This window comes from Scatophagus argus, chromosome 14, assembly GCF_020382885.2.
Source record: "Scatophagus argus isolate fScaArg1 chromosome 14, fScaArg1.pri, whole genome shotgun sequence".
Lineage (NCBI taxonomy): Eukaryota > Metazoa > Chordata > Actinopteri > Scatophagidae > Scatophagus > Scatophagus argus.
In genome coordinates, this window is record NC_058506.1 from 7,509,627 (window position 1) to 7,532,780 (window position 23,154).

General features: G+C 39.0%; 1 protein-coding gene across 4 annotated transcripts in view; it reads right to left on the bottom strand.

The window, feature by feature from the left end:
• The window catches only part of LOC124070394 (roundabout homolog 1-like), an 84,586-nt gene that overhangs the window by 40,097 nt on the left and 21,335 nt on the right, over positions 1 to 23,154 (bottom strand). For all 4 annotated transcript variants that reach the window (XM_046410272.1, XM_046410271.1, XM_046410275.1 and 1 more), the window contains one exon: positions 11,046 to 11,372. In XM_046410272.1, coding sequence (XP_046266228.1) covers positions 11,046 to 11,372 — 327 coding nt within the window. The remainder of the gene's footprint in view (positions 1 to 11,045; positions 11,373 to 23,154) is intronic.

Sequence of the window (23,154 nt, forward strand, 5' to 3'; positions counted from 1 at the left end):
ATGGCACTTTATGTGAGTGAGAGAGAATAGGTGACAGCAAGAATATAAGACATCAGACTGACAGCGCCCCTACATCACACTCGCTGTCTCTGCACATGCTGTCAACAAACCTTGAGGAAAAACTGACAAGGCACGCAGGTGTCCGATGGCTATTAGTGTAAAAACTTCCTCATCTGTCAGTGAGGGGACCCAGTTAGTGAAGCAGCTGTCAATTAAACAACCACTCATCTTGAGAGGATTTTCACACTCAAAATACAGAGCGGACGCAAGAATGCACATCTGTGTGTGGCAGGTGGGTGTGTATGTGTTACTGCCTGTCTACATTTCAGTGCAAGACCGCTGGCAACACATCTCATGGCATATATGACAAGCACAAATTTTGGTAGAAGGCCATGAGAATGAGGTTTTGTACAAAAAAAAATGTCAGCATGCAATATATCAGACAGCAGAGGTGTGCAGAAATCACAATTTAGCCAGTAGAAGCTATTTATTTTCAACTTTGACCAACAAACAATGACCTAACCATCACAAACACACTGAAAAACACACAAACTTTAAATTTGTTGAGGTAATAGTGTATTATTTTAAAGCTCCATAGTACCACATTAGAAGAGAGTGGTTGGAAAGGAATACCAGTACCTAATCAATCCAATTATCGGACCAGCTGCAGTTCACTTCACCCTCTCCAAATGAATTCAGTGAGCCCATAATTAGCCAGCTCTGCTTGGAGGCCACTGGGATAACATATCGGAAAGGGAAGCCCTTCTTATGTATATCTCTTAATCTTTTATGAGAAGATGCTAGAACAGAGATGAAGGAGTTTGCTCACGGTCAATAGTGAGATGAAAATCAGATGTTATATTGCGAGATAATTATTTTCATTATCGATTAATATGCTAATTATTTTCATCATTAAGAAATTAATTCTTATAAAATGTCAAAAAACTATGTCAGTGCTCATCACTATAACCCAAAGCTCAAGGTGACATTTCAAATAGCTTTATTTGTGCAACCAATTGTCCAAAACCCAAAGACCCTTCATTTAATATCATAAATGAGAATCAGCAAATCCTTACATTTCAGAAAGAGGAACCACAAGCGTCGAAATGGAGGGACAAAGCGGGACAGGTGTACCAAGGCATGAGGGGGCCCGGGGCTTTTGTAAAGTTTTGATTTTTTTTTTCTTTTATCTAAATATGCCAATTGTAAAAACAAAAGGACGTTATTAATATTAAAAGTTCAATAATCAGTTAGTTCATCAAATTAGGACTGTTTCAGACTACCTACACCCCCTGCAAAAATGCAATATGGTTCATTCCACCTGGTAGGACTCACTTCTATGTAACGAAGCAACATCGCTCTGAGATCTGAGCTGCGGCAGCATGTCTCTCTCTAAGATAAAGTCAGGCTACCAGAAAAGAAAGGAGAGAAGAGAGAAAGAAAGAAGGCAGAAAGCAGTCATCCAGATGCTTATGAAGTTTTGTTCGTGAAGTTTGTTCAGCCCTTAATGTTATAGCACATGATGAAAAATGAAATACCATGGTTTACACACACACTGCTTTGAACGCAGACAGTCCATTAAACGAACACATCCACGCTCACAATAATCAACCATAGCCAAACCTTAAGTGAAGGCTAAATAGTCTGCTATTTGAAACTTCCATTTGTAACTAATGCAGTTAGGGTAGCCATGTCCTGTCCGGCGTTTAGCACAGCCTGGAGGCAGGCGCACATTTGTCCTCCTTCTCGGGGTTTAGCTGGAAAAGCATCATAACGTCCACTGCGGTGATTAGACATCTTTGTTTGCGACTTAAAAAAACGCTTGGACGAAATGTATTAATTTCCTGATTATTGGATTGTTGACATAAATTTTGAAATCCAATTCTGATTCAAAAATATTGCAAATTTTAACATTGGGAAATGGGAAAAGAACTACATAAAAAGAAAAAGCCATGTAATTTACTCTCAAGCAGGCAGTAGTGTATGAATTACCAGACAGAAATATTCTATTCACAGAGTAACAGATGGTATTTGTCTCATCTTCCGTTCTTTTACTGACACTCATACACACACATTATTCTGGAGGCAGTCCCGTTGCTGACAGGCTGTCAAACAGTCAAATCAGCTGTTCATCCCTCTGACCTCAGAGACCTCTGACAGAGCTATGATTACAAGCCCTTAGAAGCACAACCAGGGCAGGGTGGCAATGGTAAAAGTCACACATGGCATTCATTGTAAAAGAAGTGCATTAGGCCACTAGAAAGCAGCTGATGAATCACTATGCCCAATATACAATACATAATATCAGTATACTATCATCCTCCTGCTATTCTTAACTATGAATATATATTATAATGACATTAATTAGATAGATGAGCTGTAAACTCTATTTCCATTTTGTGTGTGTGTGTGTGTGTGTGTGTAAGGGCAACACAACCACTTTCCAACAGGAACCAGTTTCATCAGTATGATGCACATATTTCAGAGTGACATTTAAAGCTAAAAATGTTATTGCATTGCTCTCCTGGAAAGAGAATCAGATGCACTGAAACAAAAAAAATATATTTCAGCGACATAACAGCATATTTTTCATGGCCGATTATGATAAATTGACAGTAGATTGATGTTATGAAAATGAGTTGAGTCCTGATGTGCTTTGAATAACTCCCATTAATGGATCAGGGAAGGAGGAGACATAAATTTATGTCTGAAATGTAGCATGAAAAATGTCAAAACACATCTTTGGGTTTAGGTGCATTATGCAGTTTTAATGTACATGCATGGAGGGGCATTTATATGTGTGTAAATGAATGAGTCCCAGTGCTAAGGGCTAGATCGCTTTGAAGATCCTTTTAATTATCTCCAGTCCCTCTTCAGTGTCTCTTCGTTTTCCTCTACCTTCAGCTCACGGTGCCTCATCTCATGCTGTCTGTATTTGTGCTTCTTTGTTATATCTCAGCAATAGCCTTGGGAAGTCTGGGAGAAACAGTAAGGGGAGTTTTCCACAGAGAAAAGCATGGATTGAATGTGGTTGGGCAAACAGAGAGGAGGGTTTTATTGGCAGAGGGAGCTGTGCATAATGAAATATCTTTTCATATTTTATAGCATTTGAAGATTATATACTTTCCTGTAAAGTCTACCTGTAAACATCTACTGTAATGGTGCTTGTAGATACTTGTACTAGATTTCTAGACAGTAGTAGCTTGAGGAAGGCTCTAAATTATTCTCTCACATTCCCTCTGTCACGCATAATAAAACTGAAACCCTGAAAATTGTCTTTGATGATGCAGAAAAATGGAATTTAGTTTCGGGGTGTGGAAGCTAACTGTCAACTAAATAAACATAGAAATTGTGAATATTAATTATACTACATCTACACACACAGTTAATTGGAAAAATATTGAAATTACCTTTTTCTACAATGTCAACTTAACAAAAGGCTGTTGATGTTTAAAAGACAAAGTGTATGAAAAAAGCACAGCCCTTCAGGCAGTGTGGCTCTACGTGTCAAGTTCAGACATTATGTTATTCAGTATTTAATTATTATTCGACCTTTTTTGACATGCTGTACAGCATCAACATTGAAAATAATAATAAAAAAAACAGCAGCAGTTTCTTATAGCACCTTATAGTTAGACTCACACATACAATTTGCACGTAGTGCATATGACAATTATGGAAAACACATTATCACTGGTCATCAAAGCTTTCAGCAAGCAGCTTCAACATCAGCAGCTCCAAACCTGTATGCACATTCCAAAGTATTCCCACAGGAGAGAGATGAAGCAAAGCTCCAGAAGGAGGAGTAGGAGGAGGAGGAAAATGGCAGAAAATAGGGGAAGCTGAACTGACAGCCAGGCAGGCACAGGAATGGTTGTAGTGTGTTGGAACTGTTCATCTCATTATTCAGTTTTTTATTGAAGAACCACTCCTCTCTCTCATTCTTTGTCCCCTATTTTGCTGCATGCCATAAATCATCACATTTGCAGCCTATTCGAGGAGATTCCAGGATCTTTGGTTGTAGTGGGGGAGCAGTAGGAAGAACACTGCATAAACAGTTTTTTCCTGTGCTTCTACACTAACAATTGTGTCACTGCTCTGTGGTGCAATGTCTGTGAAGTACTGTATTGAGATACAGTATAAATATTCAATAAAATATAGTATCTCTCAGATTGCCCTACATTATTGACTAATTTGTTTTTTTTCACTATTGAATGATTATGTGCTTTAATGTTCAATTTCAAATTATCCATAGTAATCCATATTATTCACAGTAGCATCTCAGTTCAATACTATGCAGATGATATTTAGCTTTATCTCTCAGGTAAACCAAACAATTATAGGTGGTTGGCTACACATCTGTTTACTTAATACTGATTGCACTTTATGTTTAGGTTTGGAAATAAACACATAATAATGGTAATAATGGGGTAACATTATGATAATAAAAAGGTAATAATGTGTAATAAATAATAACAAGACCATAGCTTGGTGTTAACAATGGATAAGCTTATCTTAGGTTAAAAGAAAGACAAATTATTATGATAACGTATAAATTCCAACAGGTTGCTAAGGATGAAATATTGTAAAATAGCTATATTTATATATTATAATAGTGTTTTGTTTTTGTTTTTTTTCAATATTAAAAGTAGGGAGAACAAGAGGAAAAAGGAAACCTGTGCTGTGTACTTTACAGGAGCTGGGCACACAGTGTGTTGTTAGTAATGGTAATAAAGTAAGGACTACACCAACATCTAAACAAACCAAATTGATATTTGCAGGTACCTAAAAATATATCCTGTTTGACGTTACAAAGAACAACATTCGGACAAATTATTACAAAGATAAGGCATGCCATTGTGAAACCCAAAAAGGTAACATGAATTTTTACCTTCCGTATTGGTTTGGTTTGGTTTGCAAGCTGTACCACAAAAACACTTGCAATCTTATTTTAGTGGGACATCTAACTGTAAAATAGATTGACTGCACAGAGCCAACCATTAAAATATAGCAGTCTACTTAACATTGTGATAGTAGCAATGATTGTTTCACAATGATTTTGAACTGTGGATATGAGAGCTTTTGTGCCATTGTGGAAAAGTAAGCAAGGCATCTAAAAATAATTACCTATTTAACTTTACTATTAGCTCTGCTACTACTACTGCTACTCCTTACGCAGAGGGCAAATAGTAATTAAAAAATCCTTTTAAGTCCTTTGAAAATCATGCAACAAGCACTGAGATGAAGTTCTGTGCGATTTGGCTGTTTGGTATTCATTCAGAATATTTGATTATAACTGGCAGTGACAAAGCAAAGCATCTGAGTGTTAGAATTTTGATTAGCTTAACAATAGTCTAAAAAGTTGGCATTTTAAACATAAACATTAACAAACAATCATCAAACCACTATTACATAGTGCACATCTGGATGAAAGTTCTTTTTTTTTTAATTTTAACGGCCACAAGGGACTCTTAGAGTATGGATTTCCTACCTGGTGATATGATATCACGAGGCAGACATTCAGGAAGAGCAGGCAGAAAACTCCGTCAAATGAAAACTGATATAAGGTTGAAATGAAAAAGTGACGCAACCTTTGACCCTTGCGAGGAAGATAGTATTAAACCTGAGAACAGACATGGCTGGAGGGTGCTGTTGACTATGGCGTTATGGAGTGACAGATAGAGGATGGATAAGGCTAATATCACAGCAAAAGCACAACCATCCCTCTTCTTTCAGTGACAGCAGGATTACTCAACCATGCTGTGAGCCTTAATACTTCCCCACTGACAAATTCACAAGTAAAATACAGAGAACACTAGTCATATTGTAGCTTATGTAAGTAGAGAGTTTGTTGCAAGGGGTGACTTGATGATGGGTTTTCACTGTTAATTAATTTCAGTTGTTATAAAAGTGCTAGTTATTTGGCTCTCTGGAAAATTTCTCTTGCCATGTTACAAAACAGCAAATGAGTGAATAAAATGCAAATGTCACCAGAGTAACCTGAACCAGCAAGCATGGAGTTTTATCGGAAATGGATTAAGTCTGGCCACATTACTGCTTCGAAACTGGAGTGAAATGCAACCAGCACTGAGGTTCAGTGCTGAGCAGGAAAGGAGGGGGAAAAGATTTTAGTGTCGAGGCCAAACCAAACAGTGTCTCTCCATCAACAACCAGAGCTGCATACATCACCCACAACAAGATGATATCCAGAAGAATTTGTAAGGTGTGTAAGGTGACATGCAGAAGAAATTGAGAGACACCCAAAGCATTTACTTAATGTCACCAACATATGGGCACACTGTAAAAGTTTGTTTTCAACAGACTCTGCACAGCTGCTTTTACCCCCAGTGGCAGGTCTGTCTGAAATAATGTACACTGAGACATGCACAAAAAGAACATTTTCACATTTTGATGATATCGCCACATACTCAGCAGCCATATGGACTTTGTCTAAAGCTCATGAGTACCTCCCCTCTGCTCCCTTCACCGTGCCGCTGCAAGCCAGACAAACTCTTTCCCTATGTCCTGACACTCTGGCACAAATCTGGCTCTCGGAAAGACTAAGCCCAAGGGAATATAGCAACTAAAACTGTTTAGACAATACTTCCAGTGCCCTCGTCCCAGTCTCCTGACTGTAAACATAAACCAGCTGTCCCCAGAGTGTGATACTTATTCACTGATGGATCTAACCATAGGCCAACTGGGAAAGAACAAGGAAGCGGATAACAGGATGAGGAACAAGAGGCTAGCACAGCACTCACACACTGTCACAGGCAATTGGAAATAAACACTGATATCTGACTTTGTGGCTGTGGATGAAGAGCATTTATGATGTGTCATTGTATCAAACAAAATCACTCCTAGTCCATATGGAGAGAAAATGACAACTATCCTCAGACACACTGCTCTGCTTCCAATTAGAATCTTTCAACAACAACAAGATGCTGTCAGTGACAGTGACAGCCATTTGAAATGAGAAGCCATTAGTTAACGGATAGGGGCAGGTAGCAGGTAAAATTGACCTCTGAGAATCAGCCTTTCTCTTCACTGCTGCGTACGTCTCCTGCACTCACTTGTTTTCAGCATAAGATTACAACAAAAGTGCAGCGGGCAGGAGGACAGACCAGGGGTCTCACCTTAAGCTGTCAATCTCACACTGTGACTGAGCTGTGCATATCCCATGATCTACTTCAGAGAGTATGGTGTTGCAGCGAACACGTCCGTCATGCATTCATATAATTACTACAAGCCATCACAACTCCCACTGTGTTATGCTTTTCAAGATATGAAAAGAAAACAAAAGTGCGCACTTTTAAGACAATGAAATGTGAATATATTGAGACATATGTATTATCTCAGATGCATGGATTCATATATGCCCAGATGAGATCAAATGATACTGTATATATCATGATTTTTCTTCAAAAACTGTAAGTTGTGTAAATAAAGGGAGCAGGTCCAGATGAATGGAAAGATGGTCTAAAGAATGTATGATTAAAAAACTATCAGCTAAAAGAGCTTTGCATGCAATATGTGGAGGTCCAAACAAAAATAAAGTTCATCAATCAAAATAGTTGGTCTCTTACACAAAGTGCCAGGCTTCAAACTAGGATCATAAGAAGAGAAAAATAACAGCCTCGCAACATGTGTTGGGGGGGAGGGGACAAATGCTATAAAATTTTGGATTCTGTTCATATCTGAATCATGTATTTGTTTACATCCTTAATACATACAGTATATCATGTTATGAATGATATCTTCCTTTGGCAGTTGTGTCTTGTAATCCCATGTGTGATAGGACAAATGTATTTGTGTCACATGTGCTGTAAATAAAAAAATGTATGTATCAACTGAGGAATCAGAGGGGACGTTTATGCCTTTCTCTTCATAAACTACAATGCGCGAAGTACTGCAGTTATATTGTTGTCTTTCACCATGACTCATTACTACATCACTGCATGACCGCCTAACCTTCAGCCTTGCCACGTGCCTCACTTTCCTCTAGCGAATGGCAGTGTCCAATTAGTTTAAGAATATCATTTATTCCTTTCCCTTACTGAACCTAAAAACAGGTCTACTATTCAATAACTTAGAGTACACAGGCTGTGACTTTGCCTTCACCTCAATAAAGTGCTCCATGATTGAATCAAGTGGCTGAGGTCAATAGGACATATGTTCATTTCCCCGGGTTCCACTAGGGTCCCTGTAGGCAGAAAAAAAATATGCTGAGTGTCTTCTGTGACATTTATTGGGCAGGAACTAAGTTATATGTCTTTTTTCCTTTTTTTCCCACATGTTATCTCTTTCGCTTTCAGAAAGGGTTCCTCTAATTTATGAGTGTGTGCGCATGTGCACATGTTTGTGAGCATGTTGTGTGTGCTTGCAGAGTACTTCAACCCTGTGGTCACGCTTCAGGCACCAGCACATACTACATCTGTCACTGTCTCTACCACGTCACCTCAATTTTCTGCAAACAAGTTTCATTTCTGTGCCTTGAAGGATGGACACTTCTTCCTCTCCCTCTCTTTTCTGTTCCCGTATGTTTCTGTCACTTCTTTCCTGCTCCCATCACTTTACATCTGTCAGCCTGTCTTTTGTCAGCCGTCTCCACACTTTTCATCAGCTGTGCCTTATTTCCCTTAAACCAAAGTGGCATTAGAAGAAGTCGTAATACAGCAGATTCATTTGGAATTGAGTTGAGGCTTTTCTAAGCAATTAATTTTACACTGCAGCTTTCACATTTACTTTGTTGATAAGAGATCAACTGACTAATGTACTGTGTGATTCTTGTCAGTGTGTTGCCGTGTGTTCTTTTTCTGAATAACCGACTCATCATTCAACTCAACTCACTATTTTAAAAAGTGTCAAACACAGGCAATCGCGTCAATTAACTATAAACTTTTGAACATTAATTTTAGGGACAGGTGCAGAATATAGAATATTACATACTTTACTATTATCACAGCATGCATCTATTATTGTTATTACCTCCATGACATAATAAATAGTAATTAATACTATTTTGTATCATCATAATTGGTTTTGCATCTGTTCCATGTGTCCTATATTGATCATGTCGCCTGTCACCTGTGGAGTATGTGTTGTTGTTTTTTCTTTTATGAAGCAGTTAATATTGCGCTCATGATGGCAGATGGTGTTACCATAATTGTATGGCTGTTCAGACTCTCTTCCAACTCTTCACACATCCATGATTCAGCTCTATTATTAGAACGTCTTCACACACAGTGTCATTGCCTCAGTGATTTTTGAGTGACAAACATGATAAGTGAAACGTGGTGGCAACATGATGGTGTGTGTGTGTGTGTGTGTGCATGTGGGTGTGTGTTTACAGACTTGTACAGACTGTGTCAGAGCAAATTACTCAAAAACACTAGTTTGCTCTGCATCACACCCTTGTGAATACAGTTCTCTTTGGTCAAAACAACCTCTAAGCAATTAAAACCCACACAAAATTAACAACTATTTCATTAACAAGACTAAACAAATGATGTGACATGTTGATCTATTGACAGAGTGAGTTCAAATTTCCCCTTAACACTCCCCAGCTTCTCAGTCCTCTTATAAACTCCCTAACTCAGCACCAATTGCCAAAGGGGGTTCTGTTTTACTACCCTGCCCTAGGGTGACCAATGAATCTGTGTGACCTCTGAAGGATGAAGCAGGGAGACATAACTCATCCGGGCAGCTTCAACAAGTGCTCTCTGTATTCCCCTCAACCTTAAAACCTGACAGTAAATTTAGTGAACTCTGAGTAATAAACTCTCCCCCTAGAGGGCTGAGCTTCTCAGGGTTGGAATGCTGATCTAGCATTACCGTGATACTGTTTGACCATCTCTTTCATTATAATTCAGGAGGTGAAACGGATACTGGGGGGATTATTATTCTAAAACCTTTGCGAAATATGCCCAGGAGACCGAGTCGGCGTAGAGCTCTGCTCGCTGACACAGCTGAGAGGAGCAGGGCAACTACTGTAAAGGATGGGAAGCTATGCAGTATGTGAGGGCATGGCTGCTGTTGTTAACCCTTGTCGACAACACTTTCTTCTATGAGTGTATTTTTTGTGCACTCAAAGAAGTGTTGTCCCCAGATTCATTGTTTCTTGACTTGCAGAACCTGTGCCCCATAGGGATTTGCATGCCATCTGCACTTACTCTACCCTGATGGTCAAAAGCTCTGACCTTTTACCCTCAGTCCTCTGTCTGCCTCTCCACAAGCTTCATTCCATCAGTCTAGCTAATGTATATCTACACACACAGAGATTGCTAAGAAAAACCTGACAGACACAGCAGTGAAAGGCTGTTTAACTGGCAACACCACACACTTCACACTTGCAACTGTATGATTCAGTGTGCTGACACTGTCACCTGTTATGAACACATTCACTCTGTTTAGACCTGGGGGACCAAAGCAGATACACAGCTGCTGCATGTCTGACAGGTGGCTTGCATTGTGAGCTTCCACCTGTCCCTCAACCGTAAAAAATGACCCAAATTGGCATAAAAGTGGCAAAATGGTTCAGGCTTTTGAATTTACATATTATGTATAATTAGATCAATGCCACTGGTACAGTCAGGACAAAGACACTCAGTGCAAAGCAAATATGACACAGATTGTGATAGATTTAAGTGAGAATGAAAGTATTTCTGCCAGATGTCAAGTTCTTGACTGTATACTGGAGATTAAGGTTATACTGAGGAAGTCTTTCCCATAATTTCATATTTTTAAAAAAGCTGCCTATCTTCTTAGAAGACAGATATTAAAATCCCTGCTTTCATCATGCACATTGAAAGAGAAATCAATTAAAATATTTGAGAGAACTCAGACAATTATTATCTGGATATCTGGGTATTGGAGATAGCTTCTTGGGTATCCTTTGTCTAGATTTAGAAATCTGGTAGACCTCTCTACTAATGTTTGACTGTAGTCATTTATATGTAGTTTATTAGAAAATATGTGTGCATGTGTGTTGCCTCACTTTAACAAAGCTCTCAGCGCTGTAATGTGTGAACACCAACAGAACTTACTGGCTACTTCCAGGGATGCATTGTGACTTATCGCCTGGCCAAGATAGTTTCGGGCCACACACACATAGCTGCCATCATCGGGCTTGCTCCGTCGTCCGTGAACGATACGTAGGAAGAAGAGGGAGCCGCTGGGCAGCAGCATGCGGTGGGAGCGGGGGTTGTCGCGGTCCGTCTCAACGCGCTCCCCATCTTTGTACCATTCCACTGTGGGGGTTGGACGGCCCTCTGCCTTACAGTTGAGAGTGGCTGGTTCCCCTTTGGACACAATGAGGTCAGAGGGGTGCTCCACAATGCGGGGAGGGAAGTCTTCCTGGCGAAGACGAGACCCTAGAAAGGAAGAAGGGTGCAAAGGTGACAAAACAAAGAAGAGAATTCGTTTTCAGGCATATACTTTACTGGCATATTAGGAATATGAGTGTTACTGTATGTCAATGGTATATAAAAAACACACAGCAAAGATCCATAGTAAAATGAATCAAATAATCCATCCATGCAAGACAAAAGGGTAGCACTAATCAAAACAGCAGCAGCTCTAAAGGAATTAGACACGGCACATTATTATTGCTGTGCAAGTGCCTTGTATTAACAGTAATCCAGTTTGACAATATAATTACCACACAATCGCATGTCGCTCATAAAGTGTTTTGCTTTTGTTTCAGCAGTTGGAACCCTATGAGGCATTACAAATTAAAAAAAAACAAAACAGTGGTGACATGTGAAATCCACAGGAAGGAATATCTTTCAAAAAAGTGGATAGCCTAAAATTTGTATTTGCAAAGAATTATATGTATATAGAAATATATATATATATATATCTATATAGATACATGTATGAAAAAAAGCTTCAAGGCTGAATTAAAATGGCATTATAGTGCGATATGTGATACAATTGACACCAACACAATCCTATAGACATGTTCATTTCACTGATTTAAATCTTCAGCAGTTCTAAATGTGTCTGAAACTTCTGTGATTAAAGCTAACAATAAAGGAAATGTATTATGACTGTTCACAATAACAGATATAGATAAGGTAGAATATCTAATTAAACATCTACATGTAGCAGCATCACGGTTCTGTTTTCAACAGACTGTCATATTCTGAGCAAAAGAGAATGGATACCCATATTCAACATTAGTCATCACCATCTCTCCATCACCCAGCTAGAGGATACAGTTATTTAGTTTCATGTTTACCTCTTGGAGCCAATTTTACCACAGCCTCTGAAATCATTAGACCAGCCAAAGAAATGTGAATCAATACCTCCAAACATACTCACTAACAACCACAAAATTACCTCTAATCCCTGATATACTGTTGAGATGTCAATCGTGCTGGCCTTCTCAAAGAAACTGTTTCACAATGAGTCCCGGTGAGGCAGAGGATAAAGCAAGCCTCCTTAATGAAATCCAGGTACACAACTCAAATGCCTCTGTACACCTTCCATACCCACCATCTCTTTCAATCCCCAGTGCAGTCAATACATCCCACCTCCAGCGCCGTACACACAGAGACACTCATTCATTCCCTCTCTGTTTTCCCTATTCCTCAGAATTGTGTGAATGCTGGAGATTCAGTGGTGGATACTATAAAACAGCTACAGGATTTATTGTTTAGATCAGATTTAAAGTAAACATTAATCCTAAAGCAAAAAGTAAATGTTCTAAAAGCTACCATCAACACAAGACAGAGATGATGGAGGAAAGGTGGCATTAAAGTCAGCCATGCAACCACTGTTTACCTGTGTTATTGCTGTGGGAACACTTTTCTGTTCTTTCACGGTGCTGCAAAGACTAGCTTACACAGCCTTGAGCAGGTCACGCTTTAATGTGCCAATGGCCCTGTAAAGCAGATAATCACCACCATGGTAGAGAGTGATGAGCTCCTACACTCCCGCTGCAACCAATAAATCCCACTGAGACAAGTGTTTGTTCAGATAGATAGCACCTCGAACATTGTGAAATGGGTGCGAATTTGATCCACTGCAGTGTGGTAGATATTTTGTAGGTTTGTGCAAATACGCATTTTACTGTCTTTTCCAAAAGCTTATAAAGAAAAAATGTGATATTATTTAAGAGGTGAGGCACAATGCCCTCTCTTGCACAAAAAGTCTGAAAGAACAGGCATTTGATAAGCGTGCAAGCTTATCATTAAAAACTGAAAGATGTGCTGACATTTGCGTGTTTTTTATCCAAAAGCTCCATATTACCTGGATGGTAGCAGTCTGACTAAATGGATGTGGACTGCTGAGATAAGCCCTCCCACTGCCGACTATTACATTGTTTTTGTCTTTTCTTCTGTTTGCTTCCTTTGTCTCCTTTACCTTAATGCTGTCAAGCTGTCGACCTAGCCAAAAGGCTACATGTTAATGAATGCAAAGATTGACAAAAGGTTGAATTGTACTAAAGGTGGGTTAATTACCCACTTATAAAACCTCAGTATCACACCCCAGCACATTTTTACAAGTGTTACAAGAGTAACAGCAGCACATTCCCTGCAATGGTAACACTAGAATATTCTGACCAAATCTGAGACGATTAACAATGTTGGAAACACCATCAACAGTCCTTTTTGGGGAAGTTCATACAAATTACAAGAAAACATTTTGTTACTTTCCCCTAGTCATGCAGATGGTTTGGGATTTATCCGACAAGGCTTTGAGACATCCTTGAGATTTCTCAAATTAATTAATTGAGACAAGTCTAAAGCTATTCTAGTAGCTTTCGAAGTAGAGCTATCATGATATCAGATTTTCACTGCACAGTTATCATGGCTAAGCAAATTCACAGTAATAATTTTCTCACAAACACACTCTAAGAGGTGGAGAAATTCTGTAACCACACTCAAAAGTGCACTAAAGGAACAATTATACTTAATGGATAGTGAAAAGGCTGAATAAAATTTTCAATGAACTAATAAAGAAAGGAAAGAAAGAAAAATTGGAGCTGGACTGAGTCTTGGCTTGATGTGTTTATTTGTGTAGCATTTTCCCAAAGTACTGCTAGATCCATGGTGTTGGAATTTCATTTAAAGTTATGGAAATGGAAATGTACAGAAATTCAGTGTTGCTCAGCTGTAATGACAGAAAATTTGCCAAAATAGCAACCTTTTCCTAAAAACTGCTGGTTCTGTGGTGTTGAAATTTAAAAATTTTAAATGATGCGTGTCAAATGACACAAGTCAATTATCTCTATCAGTGCATTTGGGCATTAAAGCACATAAAAACAAAAGATATTACTACTCAAACCCAAAAAAGGAAAGAGAGGCAAAACCGCACACAAGGCAGTGACCAAAACTTGTAGATATTTCATTTAAGCTCAATTTTACACACTGTCTAGACATTAAAAACCTGTAATAGAACAATATAAACAAGATTGCCACTGTGCACACATGCTGACTACCTTTCTTAACCCTCAGGAGTCGACAGACGCGCCGGCGCGTCCTTATCACAAGACCACTTTAAGACAACGTAGCTGCAAGACGCAGCCTCGCTGAATCTCAGTTTTTTTTGTGTCGAAAGTGGGCACTTCAAACTATATACCAGTTTTTAAATTTTGTTAATATGTCAAGTAAAACCCGAGTTATGATAAAAAATATACGCACTGTTTTTTTCATGACCATTGCCATCACGTTTGGTGCGCGTTTGGTGCGCGTTTGGGGGGCGCATTTTATGCAAGAAGACGCAGTAAACACCAGCGCATTGAGCGCACTTCATTCAGCGCACTTCAGCGCATTTTCCCCAGTCGGATTTTAGAGTTTTGTGTGATTTTAGGTCCAGTGTGTCAATACAGTATGTCAAAATGAAAAAAACAACAGTAAATCACACTTGTGAGGTTGTGCTGATGAAAAATGATTCCAAAATGGCAAGATAAAAAAAATTCTAAGTTGAAATATAAAATTAGAATCAAAAATAGTCAACAACTGACAATTACACATGACTTCAGAGGGTTAATTGTGTTGGGCTGACGCCTAAGGGTCCATGTAGCTCCCTAAGCTCCCTGGCATTACAGAAAGGCAATATCAGCCCGCCACAAGTGGGCCCCCAGAAGACCAGGCTTTATCTGCAAAGGGCCAGCAGCCAGCATACAATCAGTATGCAAAAACATGCACATAGACACACAATGGAGTACATACATACACAGCAAAGGTCATTTGTAGCACCTGAGCCCCTACAAATATGTTTTGTTTTATTTTTCTGTCAGTCATCCCTGAGGCTGTTCTGTTGTCTTGTAAGGATCTTGGGCCAGAAGGGGAACGAAGAGCAATAAACACAAAAGAGAAAGAAGCATGTGTGTGTAGTTTCGTCTCAGTGTGTGAGAAAGGTGGTGGGTAGAGAGTTTGTTTTCTCCTCAAGTGCGAGTCTCTCGAGAGAATCAACTAAAATGTGCAGAAAAAAATGAGACAGTATGTTGGAATAACAAGGTATTTTGTATTTTATTCAAGTAGGTTTGGTGAATATTCAGAAAAGAAGGCATGAGGGTATAAATTATAGGAGTAAAGATGAGGAAAGGAGGAGATGATAAAGGGGTGATGTAGTGGCTTTAAAACAATAAATCAGGAACACTGAGATTATAATACCAACATGTGACAAATATGAGTTCAATTTACCACAGTGTTGGTGGTCTTGAATTGACCCACCCATTACAATACTGCATGTATAGTGCCTGAAAGGAAGCTACTATGACTGGAACCAAACCATTTGGAACAATTCCAGAGAAATATACACAGAAAATATCAAATACCACAATCAAATTAGCTTGCTGAACTGAGGTTCCACTAGCTGTCAGCTCAGCATGAAAAATTACCCTTTCCAACATTCAGACAGGCTGACAGACAAACAGACACACACACTCATACACATCTCTATAGCATCATTTGGACTTAGGATACAGGTTTAAAATCAGATTCAAACTCAAAAACCTCCAAATTCACTTCTTCTTCCGCATAATTGTCCCGTCATGGTTTTCACAAATAGGCAAGTATTAGAAAAGCAGTGGGTGACATTTATCAGCGTAAAATGTCGTGGACTGCCACCCTTTGGTGCTGCTGACAGCTGTGTGAAACAATCAGCTTGTTCAGTGACTCTGACACCAAGCCTGCCAGAGCCACAGTGGTGGAAATGGTAAATCTCCACCTGCCATGCTGTGGGATTACCTGTGCTCCAATGCCAACGCCACTCGGGAAGAGTAGCAGTCAGGCACAGCTAACAATGGCAGGGAGATTTTGGGAGAGGCTTAAGAGTGTGCAGTAAATGGAACGGGCATGTCTTGTTAAGGAAATCACTTTATTTCACTCAGTAAAAGCCATTAAGTTCCATTTTTTCTCTCTGATCCATGGGCTAGATCGTGGATCAAAGTCCGCACTTTTAATGGTGAGACAGAGATTTCCAGAGGCTTCTGAGTTCACAGCAGTACTCTTGTAAGTCAAATGACACCACATTTGTTTGAACCGACAGCTATCCAAGACCAGATCAACAAGGCAGATGTCGGGAGAACAAAACTAAATGAGACAACAGAAAGATTTAAAGGCTTAAAAAGAATTCGAGAGACAGACATGACAAGTTACACAGAAACACAGCTACAATAAAGAGTACTGCAGTGAAAACCTCAAAGGCACTAAATAAACTACTGAGGTCTCATGCTTAGTGAGTAGTCAGAAATAAAAAATGTCATTTTGAATTAGACTGGCAGTAAATGTTGGATGTCAGATGTTTGTTGGCACTTCACCTTTGGCCTGGCATACAGTGCAAGTTTCAATTCGACAAAAACAGTGAATTAAGCAGGACTTTATAGTGAAGAATGAGTCTGAGTGCTGTCAGCATTTCCCTCTGAAAATACACTTCACAGACCTAGACTAGACAGCTTTCTGACTCACTTAACTCACAGCAGAAGTGTTTGTGTGACAAGAGGGTGATATTATGTGTTGGTTGCAAGTGTTTGCTGTGTATCACTGCACTGCCTTTGGTATTTTAAGCACATCTGATTATGCAGAAATGTCAGCAAAACCTCCAACAAATCCTGTCTCTAACACTAAGTTTTGACTAATTGGGATTTCAGTGCCACATCAAAGGGCACGCAGATTCTACAAAGGTTACAGACACACAACTGCACAGAAATTATGTTCAAGTAAATATTTTAAAAGCCATCCTCATGCTCAGCATCAACTAATTTTATATATCAAAGCATAGTTACCTATGAGCACACAAATTCACATCAACAAATGAGACATAGCATTAGTTCAGGCAGAACACTGAAGCTGTGCTTGTATTTGGCTTCTGTTGTTTGCAATATGCTTCACAATGATCACAGCTGTGTCACTAGTAGCATCTAGTCATATTCAGCCTGACAACCTGACACTGCAACCTTGCAACCTTAAACGTATCACCAATGATTATGCCAACACCATTTGCAGCCATAGCTCCCTCCAAAACCACAACCTCCCCCTCTTGTGTTGTATCTCAGATTCTGAAATTCAACGCTCATCTATGTGTTAATAAAGGGGGATTAGTTCTCTTAGCAGAATCCACTGAGACCTCCCTAAAACTGCAGAACTTTTTTGACCTTTTGCTATAGATAATGTGTCTCTGACTGAATTATCATTATCGTAAATGACACTGATGACCACTGATGACCACTGATCAAAAAAGAAAGGTCTTTATTATCAGAATTATGACAATTAAAACAGCGGTTTATAGCACAAAAAACATCATGCCACCAAAAATTTGAATGAAAAGCCTGATTAAGCAAATTACTTTTCACATCTCTGCACTGAAGGAATAGTTGGGAAATGTTGCTAACACATATTTGCTTTCTTGCTGAGAGTAAGATTGATGCCATTCTCACATCTATTTGCTAGCACATAACCTATAAAAACCACAATTGTCTTGCATGTTTTTATACAGCTCAGTTTTTGTAGGGATTAAACAATTAAGATTCAACATGATTATTGAGCTTTAAAGGTCCTGGTATGGTGTGCTTTTATACCTTTGGACAGAGCAAGGCTAAAGTCATGGTTTCCAGTTCCATATTTATCATAAAGATGCAAGAATGATGTTGTTCTTCTCATTTAATGCTCACCATGAAAGCAAATATGCAAGTTTCCCAAAACACTGGGCTGACTCACTGGAACATAAACCATTTATTTGTGTTGCTCATCTCTTGGAGACACGTATTCCAAACATACACACACACTCATTCATTTGTAAAGTAAAACACAGGCAACCAATAAATGCCAGACATTCTTTCTCAGACTGCATAAACTACAATTAAGTGGAACAGTTGAACACTGTCATTCACCCAAGTATGTGGGGGAAGGAATGTGAGCTGTGTTTCTAATGCCTGTGTGTGGCCAGGACAAGGTGTCTGCAACCACACTCTCTCTTACACCGTGCTGACACACTTGATCTTCATAAATGCGTTTTATACGGATCATTTTAATCACACGGAAGTTATGAGAAACTTTTCTAACAATACGGTAAATCAGAATATCTCTCTACTGTCACCCCTCTCACAACACAGTGTACAATGAAGCAGTCTGTCAAGGTCACAGATGTGATAACACCTCCCAACTGCAGCACCCAGATGTTCAGGGCAAGATACCAACCGAGTGGGAATGCATGAGGAATACAATAACACATGACCAGCTCGAGATTTTATATTGGAAGATGCAGAGAAAGATTGGCAGACCAATTACTTTCTATAATTAACTGACTCTTTGCTCAGTCTATACACTAGAAAATAGAGAAAAATGTGGACTTTTGCATATTTTGTATAATTTACAATTAAGAGATTATCAAAACTGTCAACCAAATAATTGAATTAAATGATGTCATCAAATATTTATTCATGTATTTGTTTCATTGTTTGTTTCAATACTATATCGTGGAAAAAAAAGACACAAATCAACTTTGGGTTGCCAGCTGTTAAATGCTCATTGGGAAAGTAGCAAGCAATGAAGTCCCCCCCAGGGCAGACTCAAACCAGAACACTGCTGGTACATGATAAACATCTGAGCTAACTGGGACACCAGGACACCTCAGCCAGCGAACAAATCCATCAGGTTCTCAGTGAAACACAAGCTGTGGTTCAGTTCAGTAAAATGCTTTGATTTGTCCATATGCCACATTAAATGATTTGCTCGTCAAGGGAACATTGCACAATCCTAGTTATGTAATGCTGTTAACTGGTTTTCTCCGATTATGTCAGATATTACAAGCATATCCAACATGTTTTGATGGTAGTGTATATTGCTTTAACATATGAAGAGCTGAGGTGTCCGACTGCAGGCAGATTACCTTCCATATAAGTGACGTGAAACACCTTAGGAACACAACTGCCTGGAAAGGCCAGCCACCCTTTCCGAGAGGCTTATCCTCACTCCATTAAATGTTCAGTGGACAGTAAAGTGGCTGTGCAGGCCATTGATTATCACTCAGGCAGAGCTTGAAAATCAGACTTACCATGAATAGAAACAGACTTTGAAGGCAGTTTGTTATTATTAAAGACAAAATCCACTTTGGCTTAATCTTACATATGCTGTCTTGCCTTATCATCAGTTCAAATGTCTATAGTATAGATGCTGCATAATGTTTAATGTTTGACCACTATTTCCTTCATCTCCTTTGAGGCTTGTGAGTTGCAAAACATTTTTGGTATACTAACACTACATTGAATTAATTTATTAATATTACATTAACTGCATGCTGTGTCATTGCATGTCAGAAGTGCATGCCTGCATGACCTACATTAATTTTCTGCCTTAATTGTGCCCCTGGTAGTGACAGCCCAGATGTGACTGGAGTGTCACAATGTGAAGAGAGGGAGACTTTGCCCTGAGCTCCAAACCCATCTACAAAACTGAAGCTCTCTCAGAGGAGTTATTCTTCTGACCAATGTCCCACATGCAGACACAGACACGTACTTTAAAGACAGTATCTCAATATCAACAGGTGCACATCAATTGAAACACAGAAACAAGCTCAGATTTGCTTCTAAACTGCTCTTGTTACTCTCATTAACTGTCTCTCTGTGATGAAGAGGCAGAACGACTGGACACAGCAAGGGATGTTTTTCAAATGAATGACACTAAAAGCAATCATAACATTAGCTTAATAGTCCAAGAGGACATTAACAGGAGGGTACATTCAACTACAGGAGATTATAGGTTGGTGCTGTGTAGATTCACTCACATTTTGTTAATAACCTGTGTAGCAGAAGTAGAGGATAGGTCTCACTTATCTCTGCTGTAAGCCCCACAGTGTGAGCTGGTAAAGACCCCCTCTATGGTATTAATGTCCTTGTAGTTGGATTACATTTACATCTGATTTGCAAAGAATAGTCCACACTTTGCAAAATATGCTTGCTGTCTTGTCAAGAGTTAAATGAGGAGATGGATACCACTCATTGTTAAGTAGGAAGCTAGAGCCAAGAGTCAATCAGCTTAGCTTAGCAAGTCCTCTGCCCAAGTTAAAAAAAAAATGGCACATTTCCCAAAATGTCATACTGTTCCTTTAAGATACATCTTTTTCTGGTTCAAAACACAGATTGCAAAGCAGATGAGACCCTGCTTCTTTGACACATCTGTGCACAAACATTTCATGCAGGATAAAGAATATTTATAAATTTATATACAAAAGCTTCAGAGGTAGTCTGACTGTCCTCATCTGCTTTGTGTGTGGTGACATGCAATCCTACATAAAATAATGTATTAACCAGATAGATGCATTACTTGTTCTTTTTCGCAAATGAACACAATAACCTGACACTGCTTAGCAAGAAAAACAACTCAAACATGCTTCCTTGTTCCTCAAAATGGTTTCAAATCTTAAGGCGGCCAACTGACAGCCTCGAAAACAGCAACTGGTTTTTGACACATTGGCAGCAGACAAGCCAAGGAACCAAATGGAAATCTTATCAAAACACAGCTGGTGCTGCTGTTGCTGCTGGGGCCCACTGCAACCTTGGTAAAAAATATACTACTCATTTTAAGCATCAGATCTTGTTGCATTTGATTTAAAAAATGAACATATCTTTGAAAGCTGACTAGATTTTTCAAAGATTCTGACACAAACTGCTACATGAAGCAAAGCAGCCACAAAACAAATAAAGAGTGTAGCTCTTGATACTTAAACTGATGAAGGAGGCATGGATAGCTAAATTACTACATAAAGGCAAGAGCTACATTTGCAAATGCAGTATATTAGAGTATATTTTTTCAGACACTAGTCTATCAAAAGTACCTGCAGGGAGCAGCAATACTACCAGTGCCAATAAAGCCCTGCAGTGGGAGTCAGAGTTCAGCATGGATGAAAACCAGCATCTGGGACTCCATAATATCCTGACCTCTTTTATTCACAGCAAACCTGCTTGTGTCAGTCACTGCCACTGGGCATATTTCGCTTTGACTGTGTTCCTCACAAATTGTTTTTCACGTTATTTTTTTTACTACGAAGGACTGAAGTGTTTATGAACAGAGTGCTACAAACAAAACTCCCAAATGTGAGAAAATGTAACAATGAAGAAAGGAAATATTAAAAAGTGTCAGGGGCTAAATCATTAAAAAAGCCACCATGTTTGGACCAGTGTTTAAGAACAGATTTAGTCCTTTTAATGACTCATTGTTATGAAGAGTTAAAAGCTTGCCCTCTGATGAGCATTTCCAACAGATTTTTAGAAGGTGATTAAAACTGCTCATCTGGTAGTAATTTGAGGATTTATCTGTATGAACAGCTTTTGATTTGGCTCCATTCGTGGTGCCGCTGCTGATCACAAATGTTGGCACAGGGCTCTGGGGTTGCTTGTTGACATAAGGCATATAGTTAAAGGCCAGATTTCCAGCTTGGTTTGCTATGTTGTGTGGATCAAGTTTGGAAATATGAGTCCAAATATCTCTCCGTGCTTTCATGATTATTGTGACAAAAATGTTTTAAGTGGTGTTTTCTGAGGTACACTGCTACTTTGCGAGTTCTAACAAATTACTTTAAGAGTGCAAAATTTGGGGAAAAGTTTGATTATCTACTGATTGAGGAGAGGCTAACTCGACTGTTAAACGTAACTGCAAGATTTGTGAAGCTAACAATTTATCATATGTTTCACTGCCAAACCAAAACTGTCTGCAATAAAGTAGTTTTAGAAATGTGGCTACAAGCCACAATGGATATCAATCTTGCATGTCACAATAAAGTAGTAGTTTGAAGTGAGCAGAACAGTGCAGGTACTTTGGCCGATTGTAAGTTAATTTTTAAGTGTGCTCACTTAGTTCGTACTGCAGCGGAAAATCACAGGCTAGGGGAACAAAATATCGGTGAGATTAATCACTGCCTGAAGTTTCCTCTAATCTCCGTGTTCATGCTTGCAGATTCTGGCTTAATTACTATATTTCGTAACATAGCCACTGCAGATGTCACAGTGCTTCCCCCTTCTAAACACCTTGATGCTATTCTGTCCACACTTTCTGTTCTTCTTACTCCCTTATTAACCTGTGTAATTGTTTTTCCAACATGATGTCACTGGTTACCACTGTATAACTCCTAAGCACTTGGTTACACTGTAACCCAGCACAGCATGAGAGAGATAAAATATTTTGTTGGATTGGATTGTTTGGTTTTTTGTTTGTTTGTTTGTTTTGTTTTGCTTTTTTTGACGATGCAAGTTTAAGTCTTATTTAAGCCGCAGAGCTGAATTAGATGATGCTATATCAAAAGTAGCAAGAAAACATGATAAAAGCACTATGATGCAATAGGTGGAATATATAGGTGGGATATCGCAAAGATTATTACAATGTGATACATAATGGCATGTCCTGATCCTATTACATGTGGTATGCGTAGCTCTCACAGCATATCACAGTACTTGTCAGATACTCTTAATTCCTCTAACAAACAAACTAATACAAAAATGCCTTTTACATTTCTCTTAAGTTACTCATGCTGAATGAGAGACATATATAGAGAGAGAGATAGATATATAGATACTAAGAATAGGCCAAGCTGAAATACACAGATTACAGGTATTTGTTGTAGACAACCCCTTTCTTAAAACTTCATTCATAGCAGGTGTTACATCATGCAATTTCTCCATAATACAAATATCTCCCAGTGGTTCTCCCACTA